Below are 17602 nucleotides of genomic sequence, written 5' to 3' on the forward strand. Positions count from 1 at the left end.
CTCTCTTTGTCTTGCTCTGAACATGTTAACATATTTAGCCTGGGTCTCACTTGTACCATCAACCTGGCTTCCGTCATCCACACTCTTTTGGGCCTCACCTTGCTCTGTTCTGTCACCCAGTCTTTAACTGTCCCCTCATGGTAATCTATCTCAACTGTACCCAAACCATCTCCTCTTTAAAGGCTTTGAAAGGCAAAGGGCGGAATTCTCCGCTCCCAGGAAAAATCGAGAGGGCCATCGTGAACTCAGCTGAGTTTCACAACGGCCTCGGAGGCCGCTCCTCGCCCCCTATTCTCCCCTCCCGGCGGGGCTAGGAGCGGCGCTCCGTAACTCTCGGCCGCTGGGAGCGTCGCGCCGAGAATGACGCGGCCGGCGCGCCTAATGATGTCAGCCGCGCATGCGCAGGTTGGCCGGCTCCAACCCGCGCATGCGCGGCTGACATCACGACGCTGACAGCTCGAACCCGCACATGTGCAGTGGCTTTCTTTTCCCTCAGCCGCCCCGCAAGACGTGGCGGCTTGATCTTGTGGGGCGGTGGAGGGGAAATAGTGCGTCCGATTGAGACGCTGGCCCGACGATCGGTGGGCACCGATCATGGGCCTGTCCCCTCCCGAGCACAGTCGTGGTGCTCATTCCCCACCAGGCCCCCTACAAGCCCCAAACGGGCATCCACACCCGTTTCACGACGGCAGCGACCAGGTGTGGTTGCCGCCGTCGTGAAACAGTCGCAAATGGCAGGCCGCTCGGCCCATCCGGGTTGGAGAATCGCCGGTCGCCGTGAAAAACGGCGAGCGCCGATTCTTCCGAGCGGGCGGGAGAATCGTGGGGGGGCGTGAAATTTGTCGGGGGGCCCTCCCGCGATTCTCCCACGCGGTGTGGGGAGCGGAGAATCGCGCCCAAAATATTTAAATCAAGAGAGTAGTAATCTGCGTGCAATTGGTCGTTTGCCTTTTTTGGACACGAGGCCTGTTTGAAGCTTGCCTTTGAACATTCCTTATAACTCACAATATATTGTGCGCTTTAATTTGGAGTATCCTTAAGAACACAAGAACTAGGAGCAGGAGTAGGCCATCTGGCACCTCAAGCCTGCTCCACCATTCAATAAGGTCATGGCTGATCTTATTTTGGACTCAGCTCCATTTACCCGTGCGTTCACCATAACCCTCAATTCGTTTATTGTTCAAAAATCTATCTATCTATGCCTTAAAAACATTCAATGAGGTAGCCTCAACTGCTTCACTGGGCAGGGAATTCCACAGATTCACAACCCTTTGGGTGAAGAGGTTCCTCCTCAACTCAGTCCTAAATCTGCTCCCCCTTATTTTGAGGCTAGTTCTAGTTCCACCCGCCAGTAGAAACGTTCTAGTTTCACCCACCAGTAGCATCAACCTCCCTGCTCTATCTTATCTATTTTCTTCATAATTTTACATGTTTGTATAAGATTCCCCCCTCATTCATTCTTCTAAATTCCAATGAGTTTAGTCCCAGTCTACTCTATCTCTCCTCATAAGTCAATCCTCTCAACTCCAGAATCAACCTAGTGAATCCCCTCTGCATCCCCTCCAGTGCCAGTACATCCTTTCTCAAGTAAAGCGACTAACTGTACACAGTACTCCAGGTGTGGCCTCACCAGCACCCTATACAGCTGCAATATAACCTCCCTGTTTTTAAACCCCATCCCTCTCGCAATGAAGGACAAAAATCCATTTGCCCTCTTAATTACCTGCTGCACCTGCAAACCAACTTTTTGAGATTCATGCACAAGGACACCCAGGTCCCTCTGCATGCAATATTTCTACCATTTAAACAATAGTCCATTTTGCTGCTTTTCCTACCAAAATGGATAACCTCACATTTACCAACATTGTACTCCATCTGTCAGGCGCCGGAATGTGGCGACTAGGGGCTTTTCACAGTAACTTCATTGACGCCTACTCGTGACAATAAGCGATTTTCATTTTTCAATTTAAACTATTTACATCCCTCTGCAGACTTTGTGTCCTCTGCACATTTTGCTCTACTATCATCTTAGTGTCCATTGTGAACTTTGACACATTACACTTGGTCCCCAACTCCAAATCATCTATGTAACAATTGCGGTCCCAACACTGATCCCTAAGGCAGACCACTAGCCACTGATCGCAAACCAGAAAAACACCTAATTATCCCCATTTGCTTTCTGTTAGTTAAATAATCATGCTAATACATCATATTAAAAGACTGCGAAATGCACAACCTTCTTTTCCAATCAAGGCGGTAGCAAGCTTTTGCCAGTAATGCAAGGTCTACTTTCACAATCATTTTCCTGTCTGGACTGAATTCTAAAGACAACTGAAAACTTATAAAGATGCTTTACGGTCAAATATGAGAGCATGAATCAGTGACAGAGCGAACACCTTGGCTCCTATGGTTGCAAACATCACTCCACTGCACCAACAGCATGAATATACAGCCCCTAAGGAATACAACGGCTCCATTAGCAATTTAGTCAGACTTGATCAGCTTAACGCCAACTAGTGTCAAATCTAGGTGGACGCGGAAGCTGTCCGCATATCCCCCCATATCCCATAGAGCTTGGAACAGCTTCAAAATAATAATACATTCCTTACAGAAGACCCACTGCCCATCCTGCCACCTTCTCTACAGATGGATTATTAAACCACCCTCACTATGCCACTGCATAGTTCCTAATAAGATCCTTATCTTACCCTGGAGCACAAACACTATCCTCAGCTGAAATGAAAACATCGCAGCCTTGAAGACATCTATGATATAGTGTTGGAAGATTTGGCGAGGACATCTAACTTAGATATTGAGATTTGCGTGTTTGGCTACAACCAAAACAACAATGACCACCACAGACTTATCAATTTAACATACACTCTGAGGAAGTCACTCTGAGGAAGTTACTGAGCATGAAGCGCATCACCTCCATACTCCCGGAATGCCTTGACCCACTTCAATTCGCATACCGTCGCACCCGGTCCACATCAGACGCCATTTCCCTGGCCCTACACTCATCCCTAGAGCATCTCAAAAACAAGGACTCCTACATCAGAGTCATATTTATTGACTACAGCTCCGCCTTCAACACCGTAATCCCAGCCAAGCTCATATCAAAGCTCCAAAACCTAGGACTTGGCTCTCCACTCTGCAACTGGATCCTTGACTTTCTGACCAACAGATCACAATCAGTAAGAATGAACACCAACACCTCCTCCACAATAGTCCTCAATACTGGTGCCCTGCAAGGCTGCGTACTTAGCCCCCTACTCTACTCCCTGTACACACACGACTGCGTGGCAAAACTTGGTTCCAACTCCATCTACAAGTTTGCTGACGATACGACCATAGTGGGCCGGATCTCGAATAACGACGAGTCCGAATACAGGAGGGAGATAGAGAACCTAGTGGAGTGGTGCAGCGACAACAATCTCTCCCTTAATGCCAGCAAAACTAAAGAGCTGGTCATCGACTTCAGGAAGCAAAGTACTGTACACACCCCTGTCAGCATCAACGGGGCAGAGGTGGAGATGGTTAGCAGTTTCAAATTCCTAGGGGTGCACATCACCAAAAATCTGTCCTGGCCCACTCACGTCGACGCTATCACCAAGAAAGCACAACAGCGCCTATACTTCCTCAGGAAACTAAGGAAATTCGGCATGTCCACATTAACCCTTACCAACTTTTATAGTTAACTATAGAAAGCATCCTATCGGGCTGCATCACAGCCTGGTATGGCAACTGCTTGGCCCAGGACCGCAAGGAACTTCAGAGAGTCGTGAATACCGCCCAGTCCATCACACGAACCTGCCTCCCATCCATGGACTCCATCTACACCTCCCGCTGCCGGGGGAAAGCGGGCAGCATAATCAAGGATCCCTCCCACCCGGCTTACTCACTTTTCCAACTTCTTCCATCGGGCAGAAGATACAGAAGTCTGAGAACACGCACGAACAGACTCAAAAACAGCTTCTTCCCCACTGTCACGATTCCTAAATGACCCTCTTATTGACTGACCTCATTAACACTACACCCTGTATACTTCAACCGATGCCAATGCTTATGTAGTTATATTGTATATCTTGTGTTGCCCTATTATGTATTCTCATGTATTTTCTTGAATTTTGTTTAATTCCCTTTTCTTTCATGTACTGAATGATCTGTTGAGCTGCTTGCAGAAAAATACTTTTCACTGTACCTCGGTACACGTGAGAATAAACAAACAAATCCAATCCAATTTGGTAGATATCAGCAGACAAAAAACCCAACCCGCATGGATTTGTAATGGGCAGGCCAATCTAACCTCAATGGCCCTGGATTAGGGAGGGCAAGATCAACCATGTTTTCCTTGCCTGATTATGTCCCCTGCGACTCCTACTGGAAAGTGCTTGTGTTTGCAAGTTTACACTTGGGTCTAACAGCTTCCACGTTAAAATAACCTGTTGCTATTCAGTCAAGGTTCACAAATAAATAATGGTGACTTGGGCAACTGATTCTTAAGGAACTATTTCCTAATGAGAAGGCAATACCTTCAAAAAGAGAGAGTAAATGGTCACGAAAATAAATATTATTTTATATTATGTACAAGGTTGAAGTTAATCTATTTAACTCATGTCTCATATGTAAAGTGCCAAGGTTAAAGCATACATCACATTGCAGTAGTGTAAAGTCGTGAATTTGGAAGGAAGAAGGGAGAGAACAATATAAAACAAAGGGTTAATTTCTAAGGGGGCGTGCAGGAGATCAGTCACTGAAGGTAGCAGGATAGGTTGAAAGAGTGATTAATAAACCACATACCGAGAACAAAATACAAAACACTGGTCTGCACCCAACTGGAGTATTGCATCCACTTTAAGACGATGTGACGGCATTAGAGAGAGGACAGAAAAGATTCACAAGAACGGTTCCAGAGATGATGAACATTAGTTAGATGATGGACTGAAGAACCTGGGAGTTTTCCTTGGAGATTAGTGAGAGGGGATTTGGTAGATAGTCTGGACAGAGTAGAAAGGGAAAAACTGTTCACATTGGTAGAAGGATAAAAATAAGAGGACACAGATTTAAAGTAATTGGTGACGTGAAGAAAATTCTTTCCATGGGGCAAGGATCTGGAATGCACAGCCCGAGAACTAGGCAGGTTCAACAAAGGCATTAAAAAGGGAATTGACTGTTGACTGAAAAAGGAAAAATGTAAAGGTTACAGACAGGTGGTGGTGTAGCATTAGGTGGATTGCTCATTTGGAGGAATGACACTGACACGATAGGTTAAATGGCTCCTGAGTTGTAACAATTCATAAAATAGTAAAAGGCAACTGAAGAGGAATAAGTGGCATCTTTAAAAAAGTATATTAAAAAATTTTCTTCACACCAATTTACAAGCAGCTGTCAATCTACAAATATCCCTCAGCGACAGCAATTAGCTTTAACATAAACGTAGCAGCATAATACTTTGTGCATTGCATGGTTAACACTCCTGCAATTGGAAAATAACATAAACTTCCAACGCATGAGCAAACAATCGGCATTCAGCTAAAACATAACCAAAAACAGTGGAGAGAGAGAGAGAGAGATGCAGTTAGCTCAACAAATGTCTGCCCACAATTGGAGGTAGGTAGATTGCCTCTTTACCAAAGGGTAGCCAGTAACCCATTTACCTTGTGCAGCGCTGTTAACTCCTTCCCATCCATGAGTTTGCAGTAGGGGATACCAAGCCCCGAGAACAGTCGTGAACATTACAAATAATTTCGATACCCAGTAAGAGATGAGGCATACTTTACAGTGACACAAACCGTGAACTCACTGAAACAGACATGATGCTGTGGCAAACACGAGGACAGAATACAAAGACATGCACGATTACTATACCAGGCATTAACTGAATCATCCCCCATTACAGAAGCCAACAAGACTGCAGAGCTTACAACAAGTTTATGTGAGATTAACAAGCTCTAGTTTATCAGACAAGGACGAATAGTTCCGCTTCACCTGAAATATATGTAAAAGATTATAGAAATCGGGTAAAAACATTTTGCCTTTCCAGGCAGTGCTTAATCTTTAAAAAAAATTACACCACAGTTGCTTTCGCTGGAGGAGAAGGAACTGCAAAGAAAGTAAAGGACAGTAACGTGTATTAAAGTGACATTAATAACAATAAATCTGTTCAAACAATGGGCCAGAGAATGATCAAAGTCCGGAAAGAAGTAAAGCAGTTTAACCACAAGCTCTTTCAGTTACAGCTGTTTGAGATTAACTTTTAGATGTGTCAATGCCACTAATAGTAGTCGCAATGCAACCCATCATTCACTTGCATATTGATGCTTTTTGTCAACAAGGTTCTGAAGAGTATTTAAAAATATGAACAGTTTGGCAGCAGGGTCTGCTGGAAGCTCAACGTGCAATCTCAAGGGATCCTGCTCACAAGCCTCTTCTCATCCCTGATGGTCCCAAATGCCTGATCTCCAACATGCTGTCAATTAGGAACTTCATGTGACAGGAGGGGGAAAAAAAAGGAACTTCCCAATCCAAGATTTCATACAGTTGGAAGCTATTAGTCAAATGACAATTTTTTTAAAAATTGTGCTTTTCATAAAAGTCTGCAAAATATATGCAAGTGTATTTTCATTTGATGGACAAAATCTTATCACCTTTTCCTTTAAACATGACTTCAAGAGGAATGAAGTAAAGAAACCAAAGACCTATTGGATGAAGTGGACAAGTCTGGGTGCAAGTGAACCACATTCACACTTATCCAATACACGTTTTATCCTCTTTTATCATCACATACCCTGGATGCATTTTTCACGTTCAGGGAAGGACAACAGTATGGGACTGCCAACCTGGTCAGTATTGGTGAAAGGATCGGCACAGAAGCAGCGAAGCTGACAGAAATTGGGTGGAAGGGTTTGGCCATTGCTACACAGAGAGATGGTGGAGAGAAAGGATAAGAAATGGGATTGGAAAAAGTTAAAATCAGAGGAAAAAGTAATCCCTTTGTGGAAAAGGGGGTACTGTCTGCCAAACAAAAGGCTATTTAATCAGCAATAGATATTATTTCCGAGTATATCTCATCACAAAGATATCACCATAATTAATGTCAAGGTTAAAGATTTCACTGAACAGCATTGTGTTGGTTTTTTGCCACAACAGAGATACTGTCCTGGTTAGTTGAAGGGTTCCATGATTAGCTTTAGAGTTACTTTAACTGGCTTCAAATTAGCAGGTAGATTTCCAGTCTTTGTGGCAGTCTCTGCTGTTGCTGTTTGTTCACAGTTGCTGCAATTCTTGTGGGTCAGTGTGTAGGAGCATGGGTTCCCTCATCTGTTTGGTTCACTCACTTCTCCACCCCAGCTGCTCTTGCTAGTCATTCGGTCAGGCAACGTGCCTCACCTATAACCATTCAGCTTGTTCCAGTATACAGAGCTGAAAAAGGAGTGAGATTTTATTTCCTGTGTTCCATTTTCCCCTGAACCGAGCCGGCAGCGATAATTCCACTGCAACAACTGGGAGAGAAGAAAAAAGAGATGAAGGAAATCTGGTTAGTCTGGACACTCATTTGTGGTTGAAATAGGTATTAAAGGTAACAAATACTACTGAGAAATGGACTATGAGCAGCATTGTGTGATGACCTCAAAACCCGTAGGTCTGATGCGGCATTCCGTAGTTGTCTATATTCTCCTAAACTCTACCTTCCTCAGATTGATGTTCAGTTAATTAACATCAGACCCTCCTATGAATTGGAACTACTACTTTATAAAATAGTGATCAAGATATCACAGAATTTACACTGCGGAAGGAGGCCATTCAGCCCATCGAGTCTGCACCGGTCCTTGGAAAAAGAGAACCCTACCCAAGCCCACACCTTCACCCCATCCCTGTAACCCCGCATACCCCTTTTTTTTGGACACTAAGGGTAATTTAGCATGGCAAATCCACCCAACCTGCACATCTTTGGACTGTGGGAGAAACCAGAGCACCCGGAGGAAACCTACGCAAACACGGGGAGAACGTGCAGACTCCACACGGACAGTGACCCAAGCCGAGAATCGAAGCTGGGACCCTGGTGAAGCGACAGTGCTAATCACTGTACTGCCATACCACCCATATTCAATTTTTAGTAATGCCCACTGATGGTGCGCCATGATCCTTTCATACCCGTTTCACAAACAATCTAATTACAGATCTGTAGATCAAAATAAATCTTTCCAGGTGCTAGACTCTTCCATGCTCTTGTCCATCCCTTACTTCCCAGTGATTTGTCTTTTGTTTTCCATGTATCAATACATGCCAAATTATGTGAATGGACAATCAACTGAAAAGGTTGACCGTTCAAAATTAATTCCGATCAGTAGTGTGCAGTGGTACAGCCAGTGTTAACTCAATGTTCAAAATCATTCTTTCTTCTGAAGCACCACGTAATTCATGTTTTATATCTCGATTTGCATGGCTCAACTCAGAAAAGGAATTCACTGTGTGGGGAAGAATAGCAGATGGAAATTCCAACTTTAACTTTGCCATTCAATTATCATGCAGTGTCCACCCACTGTACTTGCACACATTGCCACTCAAGCACCATTTACATATTATATACAAATTTCCCTCTACCCAAGAGTGGCACGGTAGCACAGTGGTTAGCACTGTTGCTTCACAGCAGCAGGGTCCCAGGTTAGATTCCTGGCTCGTGTCACTGTGTGGAGTCTACATGTTCTCCCTGTGTCTCTGTGAGTTTCCCTCGGGTGCTATGGTTTCATCCCACAAGTCCTGAAAGACGTGCTTGTTAGGTGAATTGGACATACTGAATTCTCCCTCAATGCACCCGAACAGGCGCCGGAAGAGGCCATTCAGCCCATTAAGTTTACACCAAGTTCCGAAAGAGCCCCACTTAAGTCCACTCATTATACCAGCTATAAGTTAATTTGTATCTATAATCTGCTAATATTCATTTTCTCAAACAATCCACATGTCCTTGCCCAAAGATGGATTTCCTTCCCTTGGAGGGAGTGCAGTGCAGGCTCACTAGGTGGATTCCTGAGATGAGGTGGCTGTTCTAGGAGGAGAAATGAACTAGAATGGGCATATATCTGGAGCAGTTTAGAAGAATGAGAGGTGATTTCAGCAAGTTGTATTATTTTCTTGGTTAAAAAGAGGTCTTAAAGGGGAATTGCTGTGAGGCCATTCCCAGGCCATAGCGTCTGGAACTAGGCATAGTCTCAAAATGCAGGGGTAGGGTGCAGTCATTTAAGGCCGAGATGAAGAGAAACCACTTCATTCAGAGTTGTGACTCTTTGGAATTCTCCACCACAGAGGGCTGTGAATGCTTAATCATTGAATATATTCAAGATTGATAGGTTCTTGTCAAAGGATATGGGGAAAGGGCAGAAAAGTGGAGTTGATGTAGAATAGAATAGAATAGAATCTCTAAATGCAGAAGGAGGCCATTCAGCCCATTAAGTTTACATCAACCTCCAAAAGAGCCCCACTTAAGCCCACTCCCCTGCCCTCCACCCGGAGGAAACCCATGTAGACACGGGAAGAATGTGCAAACTCTACACAGTCACCCGAGGTTGGAATTGAACCCAGGTCCCTGGTACTGTGAGGCAGCAGTGCTAACCACTGTCCTGCCCATATGACCAACAAAGTTCATAGTGAACGGCACAGAAAGCTAGTAGGCCATATGGCCGACCTCCACCATGTCCATTCAGTTAGCTCTGTTCAATCTTGTACGTCTAACATAACTAATGCTATTAGGAGAGAGCAACTCAGTGGTACCAGTGATCATTACAGTGCTGTGACTCATGAGACATATACTTGAAGAGGATGTAATACGGAATAGGTTTGAGGTGTGGGACTAGATAAACAGTTCTTTCAACGAGCCAGCACTGGCATTCTGGGCAAAATAGCCTCTTGCTGATTCTACTGAGGCCCTGGTTCAATTCCTAGGTCAGGCTGTCAGTGATATTACAACTATAGGCACGGGATTGATTTGTTCAGCTTTAACCAGACAATAGTTTTCACATTTCTGGAACGTTCCCCTCATCTCAGCCCTGAAATACAATTAACCATGTCAACTGCTAATCGATGCAATAAATTTATCACTTTGTGTGGTCGAGCGGTCAAAGTATTTTCGATAAAAGGTAAGACCATGCAGATCATAAATTGTCCTAAAATTCCTAAAGTCACCTTATGTTCTGATTACAGTAACGCTGACCCCAATTGAGCAAAATCTACATGACTAGTGATGTCTATTTATGAAATGGATTGTCATCAATCCAGAGTGAGGCACTTTACAGGCTTGGGAAGTAGAAGACAATAAGTATGAATGTTACTCGAACCGCATAAGTTTGCCATTGCTACTTTCTACTTGGGCACGCTGTTACTTTAGATTATATCAAAAGCATAATATTGTACTGGGTCAATTCACGATTACATGCTTCAACTTTAGTTACTTGATAAAATACTCTCTTTGGAAGCAGGAGTTTGTTGGTTTAAGCCCTTTCCATTCCAAGTTGATTGACATTTCAAGCAAAAGTGGAGAGAAGTATATCAACACAGATGCTGTCATTAGGAGATGGATGTCAGACTGAAATGCTGCCATGATGGACTCAAAATATTTCATGGTGCTCTTTGAATAGTGAGCTTTCCTGGTGCCCGAGCCAACCTTCTCCCCTCAATCAATGCTACCAAAAAAAAATTTGCTATTTGTGACACCATGATGTGCACGAACTGCCTGTTGCATTGCCTACAAAATTTCAACTTGGCTCAGTTATTCAATGGATCTGAAGCAGAGACATCCTGATAAGGTGCTTAAGAAATGGACACAGCACTTTTGATGTAAGAATAGGCTATCATTCCAGATGAAATTGAATGTCTTCTGAGACAATCTGGATGTAAACAGCACAAACAGCTAATTGGTGTCCTCACCTGCTGGAGAAGTGAGACCGCTGCAGGACTGAGATGGTCTGGGAGTTGGAGCTGGGTGTGAGGATGGATTCTGGAGGGGTAGCACTGAGACAGGGCCTGGGACACACAGATACAAACATAAATATACAACAATGAGGATCACACAATTCGGAGTAAACAGTAGTTTCAATATTATTTCTTTAGTAGCAACACATCTTTTAATATCTAACTCAGTAAAAGAAAACAAAAAATCAACATTAATAGGCTACGGTCGATGTTGTCGGGATTGAGGCTTGGGAGTAGATTAGGAGTGGCTGAAGGATAGGAAACATTACAGGGTGTGGCATGCTCAATGGAATATCCAAGGGTTCAATGTCAAAGATGCTACGGTTTTTAGTTCCGGTCAAATGACTAAATCACAATTCAACCAATTGCAAATTGGTCAACTTTGCAAATGATTGGCAGTGATACTGAAGAACAAGTTAAACAAAACATGCAAAAGGCACAGAGGAGGCACAGTAAAGGAAAACGTTGAGGGTGAGCAAAAAAAAAGGCCATAAAAAAAACAGCTGAAGGTCCGTTGGGGAGGGGAAAGGTCACCGCGGGGTCACAAAGGAAAATGGAGGCTGGAACACCATGGGAGGCCGCAGTGCTTACGGCTGAAGACATAACTAAGATGATGGCTGTGGAATTAGAAAGGCAGTTTACAAAATACATGGAGACAATGAAGAAGGAGATGAGGGAGGTTTTGAGTGTGCTGGTGGAGGAGGCGATTTCCCCAGTGACGATGGCGGTGGCGAGCGCAGTGGCGGAGGTGCAGGTACAAGGGAAGGCGCTGAAGGAGGTGGAGGAGGCATTATTGTAGCACGGTGATCAACTCACCTCGATGGGGAAGGAGATTAACAAGGATCTGCGAGGAAAAATGAAAGACCTGGAAAACAGATCCAGGCGACAGAATTTGAGGATTGTGGGGTTGCCCGAAGGAGTTGAAGGGCCGAGGCCGACTGATTATTTTGCCGCGATGCTGGCAAAACTATTGGGGGAGGGGGAGGATCCCTCCCGATATGAACTGGATCGGGCTCATCAGTCGTGGAGGCCTGTACCAAAGGCGAGTGAGCCGCCAAGGGTAGAGACTCTGTGCTTCCGTAGGTACAATGTGAAGGAGAAGGTCCTGTGCTGGGCTAAGCAGAAGCGGGTGGTGCAGTGGGATGGAGCTGGTATACTTGTATACCAGGACTTGACGGTGGAGCTGGCGCGGAGGAGGGCTGCTTTCAACCGGGTGAAGAGGGCACTGTACATTAGCAAGGTGCAGTGCGGCATTGTATATCCAGCGAAGCGGAGGGTGACTTACAATCTCAAGGACTTTTATTTTAAACGGCGGAAGCAGCGAAGGAGTTTGCGAAGGCAGAAGGGCTGTGGCAGAACTGAGAAATTGAGAAATGGCCATGTGCCGATGTAACCTCATGACTGTATTTTCTTGTTTCACTGTGTGCGGGTGTATGGGCTAAAGGAGCCAATGTTGTATATATTTGGACAAGGGAAGTAACGGGACTTTCACTCGAAGTGAGGGCTCTTTGGGGTGTAGGTGGATATGCGGGGTTTGTGTGCTAAAAAGGGGATATCTAGGCTTTCCTAGGGCCGGGCAAGGGGGAAAGGGACCCAGGCGGGGGCCTCCACGCTGGCCGGTTTAAGCGGGGGGGGGGGGGGGGGGGGGCTGCGGCCATCGGAGCCTGGCAGAACAGGGTCAGAGTGGTCTAGTCGGGATGGAAAGTTGGGGGGGAAGGATTAGAGGTTTGGGGAGCTGTTTTACAAGAGGCAGTGGACGGGAGGAGCTGGAGAGAGGGGAAGGGGGGTTTACAACTCTTGGGTATCACGTACGGTACTCTTTCAGAGGTTGGATGGCGTTGAGGTGTGTGTGTGGTTGGGGGGGGGGGGGAAAGAGAGTGGACTCTATGGTGACCATGGGCGGTCCCGGACTCCTTTTTCTTCTTTGTTTTTTGTTTCCACCGTGGGAGGTTTTGTTTTATTGGATGCATATCTTGACAGGTGGGTCGTTGTTTGGGGTGGTGGGAGGATGTGATCGTTATTATTGTTAAGGCGATTGATTTTGTATTTGTTACCGTTTACTGTCTGTGGGTGGGGTGTAAGTTTTGAAGGAAAATGTGAAAATGGGGAATAAAAACATTTAAAAAAAAAACAAAACATGCAAGCAGATAGAATAGATTCCATTTAATGACTACATTGCATGCAAGGAAACATCATTTTGCAAAAAAAATGGCATTTTAATATATTAATGTTGAAATAAACTAGACTTAGTAAAATTGACATGCTACAAATCCAACCAATGCAGAACAACTATCAATAAATTCAACAGAATGCTAAACTACAGAATCCAAAACAATTTTGAGTATGTTGTGACCAAACCATGCTGTGTCCTAATCAGACTGTATCTCCTGTAATGCATCCAGTTCTGATCACCAAGATGCAAGAGAAAAGTTTAGGTAGGAGCTGGAACAGTCAAGCAACTACAATGCTGAGCAGGAACATCAGTAGTTTGAGCTAGAAGCCTAGAGAAACTTGGGTTTTTGAGCCTCGAAAGGTAGCACAGCAAAGGTGACCTTATTGGAGGCAAGCAAGATAGTTCAGGGAATGGAAAGGACAAAGCCAGGTTTCAATATTCAATACAATTGGGAGTGTAGGAGGAAGATATTGATTTGAGCTAGCAAAAGATAAATGGAGGACGGGCATCAGGATGTCCTTTACAGAAAGGTGATCAACAAATGGATCGGAGTAAGAGTGCAGGAGATCTAAATGCTGGGATTATTTAAAGGAACTTTTGAACAGCTAGTTCTAAATTCTGGGATCATTTAAAGGAACTTTTGAGTAGCTATAGGGCCAGAAGGTGTCAATGCATCTACCCTTACATTTCCAGCCAGTATAAATCTTAGTAACACAAAAGATCAGGATATGAAGTACCAACAAGAACAGTTACCATCCCAGTTAGAAGTTCAAACAACAAAGCTCCAAGGCTCCACCAGTCACTGGCCTCTGTTACTCCTCCAACCCCACCGACCTCTGTCAAAATCAAAAGAAACATTTAGAAATAAGGGAAATTGACTGAAACATTTTGATTTTAATGTTCTACACAATTTTTTCTTAAGCAGCATAGGGGCAATTGTCCTAGTTTTTCTTCATGTAGTTGCACATTTTTTCCTTGGAGTAAAAGATATTTACGGCAATTTGACCGATCTCATTTCATTCATCCAGGATAGCTTTACGTTTCCCCACTGTTGCATCTAATTATTTTGTTAAATTTTTTCAGGGTTTTTGCCTTTAGCACCCTGTTTAGAGTATAATTTACAGTGAGAGATACCTGATATCAGTCCTACAATTTTCACTTACTGGCTTGAATCTGTCTCCTCTTTTCCGACTCCCAGATTAACTTCTCTACATTTTACTACCATACATCTGGGAAACAGCACCTATTTGATGTCACCTTCCAGGTTGAAAAATGCAGAATCTCTTTGTCTTTTTTCACAACTCAAGAACTGGTCTATCTTGGATGATCGGTTTCATGGGCCACACGGAACACCTCCCTCAGTTTTGTCAGCAGCCATACCAGACACAGTACTCAAGTGCATCCTGACGAGAGGCATTGTCGAGTTAAAACACAACATCCTTACCTGGTCTGGCCTACATGGACTCCAGACCCACAGCAATGTGGCTGACTCTTAACTTTCCCCTCAAGGACAATTAGGGCTGGGCAACAAATGCTGGCCCAGCCTGCGAGGCCCACGCCCCATGAACGAATAACAAAAAAAAAACACCCTCGAATATGTTTTTGACTGTTTTGCTAATTCAGAGTCCTAAATGCTAATAGCTTTGTGAATTGCTGCACTGCTTTCACCGCACTGGTCAAGTTTAACAAGACTGCAAGGTATCTTTCAACGCACATTCTCAGCTCCTAGTACATCTATTACCCATTTTAAATTATTATTTCACATGTCACCATTAAATAAAATCAGAAATTGTTCAGCACACACACACACATTTTGTTTAACTCATTAATGGTGCCTGAAAATTTGACCAGTTTACAGGAAAACCTGAATCCAAAATAAGGATCAGTATTGCCTTCAACACTGTAACATTGGGGTATCCTCGTGCACTTCTCTTCCCGCAGCCAGCAAGCCCAACATTAACCATTTGAGCGATACTAATTTTCTTTCATTAGGTAATTACAAATAAATCCACAATTTTACTGTGACCTCCATAGCTTTGAACTTCACTCCTAACTTTAAGTGTGGACTTTACTGAATCAAAAGGTTATCGATTCAAGGATTTGTGTGCATACTATAAACTAAAAATTGACAATGCAGCACCCCATCAAATACTGCAAGAGAGTTGCTGCCTTCCAGATTTAATGCTAAACCGAGGCCTTGCCTATATGTTCAAGTGTATGTAAAATATTTGTACAACAATATATGAAGACAACCCTCCTTAAACTAAAGGTTAAATGCATTTATTTCATTTTCAGTTTATAGAATTTTAATGTGCGATGTTTGTTTGTGAACTCACTGACTGCACTTAGGAAAATAATTCATTGCCACGGAAGTATTTTAGATATGGATATAAAAAAGGTGTAACACAACGGAAGTAATAATTTCTTTCAAAATAAGTATCTTTTTCAATCATATTCAACAACTGACAGCACGGTAGCATAGTGATTAGTACAATTGCTTCACAGCTCCAGGGTCCCAGGTTCGATTCCCGGCTTGGGTCACTGTCTGTGCGGAGTCTGCACGTTCTCCCCGTGTACACGTGGGTTTCCTCCGGGTGTTCCGATTCCCTCCCACAGTCCAAAGATGTGCAGGTTAAGTGGAATACCCTCAGTGTCCAAAATGCCCTTCGTGTTGGGTGGGGTTACTGGGTTATGGGGATAGGGTAGAGGTGTGCGGTTGGGTAGGGTGCTCTTTCCAAGAGCCAGTGCAGACTCGATGGGCCGAATAGCCTCCTTCTCCACTGTAAATTCTATGAAAACTGGTACAAACAAGGCTGGTGTGGTGTTCTTCTGAACTTGGGAGCCGGGACACACAAGTAGACTGAGGAATCTTTGCCTGGGGTCCAACATGTGCTATACCTTACAACTAGTTGTTGCAATTTGCTATGATCTGGAAAAAAGGAAGATGCATAGAAATTTCAGCACAGGAGGCCACCAATTAGCCCAGCATACACCTGACAGCTTGCCACACAGAGACAGCAAGTCTAAGCCCTTGGTATGTTCGTTCCTCAAACTCCTCTTTCATACAAGTGTTAATTGACTCAGCTTGGATAGACAGCTTGTAACAAGTATCATTCTAAGAACCCTTTGACAGCAAGGAAGCGCAAGCGAGCACATGTCTGCCTTACTCCCAGTCTCAGGTTTCTCACTCACTCTCACCACCACACACCGACGCATACTTGCAAACACTGACTCCCAGTGGGGGAAAGAGTGAGTGAGCGAGTAACCCGAGACTGAGAGAGAGTCGACAGACATACATACTGACCCTCTCACACTACTAACATATTTTATGAATTATTCTTTCTTTAAACTTAACAATTTATAGTTATGACATTTGCTCAGGATTTCTTTCTTTACTTAATACCTCAATCATTTTTTTGAAATTTAGTTTATTGTTATCCCAAACCTCAAATTTCAAAACCTGCTCATCAGTCTCCAAGTGAGAAAAAAATGGAAATGTGGACCAGAGAGAAAAGGCTTGGACAAACCTGACGTTACCCCTTTATTGTAATAAAACATCCCAAAATGTTTCACAGGAGTGTTAGACAATACAATCAAGACATCCAGAAGGCTAAATATTCAACCAAAGAAGTGGAAGTCTTAAAAAAAAAAAAGAGGTAGAGGCGCTACCACAACAAGCAGAGAGGGGCATTTCTTCTCTCAGAGAATTCTCAGGAAATCTTTACCACAGAAGATGTAGGCATCGTTGGAGGGATAGCATTTGCTTGCCATCCCTAATTGCCCTTCAACTAAGTGGTTTGCCAACTCATTTCCGAGAGACAGTTAAGAGTCAACCACATTGCTGTGGGTCTGGAGTCACATGTAGGCCAGCTGGAAGGATGCCAAATGTCCTTTCCCAAAAGGACATTAGTCCTGTACAGAGCCAAATGGTTTTTATGGCAACCGACAATGATTTCATGGTCATTGAATTCCATCATCTGCTGTGGTGGGATTTGAACCTGGGTCCTCAAGAGCTATATCCTGGGTCCCGGAATTACTAGTCCAGTGACAATACCACTACGCCACCACTGGGTTGTTAAGTAAGTTTGATAGTAAGTAATGTAATTAATAGTTATTGGGATAAGGCAGGAAAGTGGATTGAGAATTATCATATCAGATCAGTCACGATGTCATTGAATGACAGAACAGACTCAATGGGCCAAATGGCCTCCTTCTGCTCCTACATATTATGGTCTTGTGTATGCACTGTGAAAAATCAACAATTTATATTCATATATCGCCTTGAACATAGTAATGTCCCAAGGCACTTCACCAGGAAATCCAGTCCAGCATCTGGATTCAGTCTTGTACTCTCCCAAATCCCAACCATTACCTGGTGCACAATACATATCCTCTATGGCTTTGGTGCTACACTGAACTTCAACTTCACTCCACTGACCAAAGTACGTGAGACAAATGTGACCT

General features: G+C 43.9%; 1 protein-coding gene across 4 annotated transcripts in view; it reads right to left on the reverse strand.

Annotated features, from left to right (window-relative positions):
* Positions 1–5320: 5320 nt before the first annotated feature.
* Positions 5321–17602, reverse strand: part of rps6kl1 (ribosomal protein S6 kinase-like 1) — a 69686-nt gene continuing 57404 nt past the window's right edge. For 2 of the 4 annotated variants that reach the window (XM_038774438.1, XM_038774430.1), the window contains exons 8-11: positions 17511–17600; positions 13892–13974; positions 10921–11016; positions 5321–7502 (exon numbers count right to left, since the gene is read on the reverse strand). In XM_038774438.1, the coding sequence (XP_038630366.1) occupies positions 7386–7502; positions 10921–11016; positions 13892–13974; positions 17511–17600 (386 nt within the window). In that variant the 3' untranslated portion in view covers positions 5321–7385. Of the gene's footprint in view, positions 7503–10920; positions 11017–13891; positions 13975–15826; positions 16068–17510; positions 17601–17602 lie in introns of those variants that run through there. The other 2 variants (XM_038774445.1, XM_038774454.1) reach the window with 2 other exon arrangements.

The sequence above is a fragment of the Scyliorhinus canicula genome, chromosome 2, assembly GCF_902713615.1.
Source record: "Scyliorhinus canicula chromosome 2, sScyCan1.1, whole genome shotgun sequence".
NCBI lineage: Eukaryota > Metazoa > Chordata > Chondrichthyes > Carcharhiniformes > Scyliorhinidae > Scyliorhinus > Scyliorhinus canicula.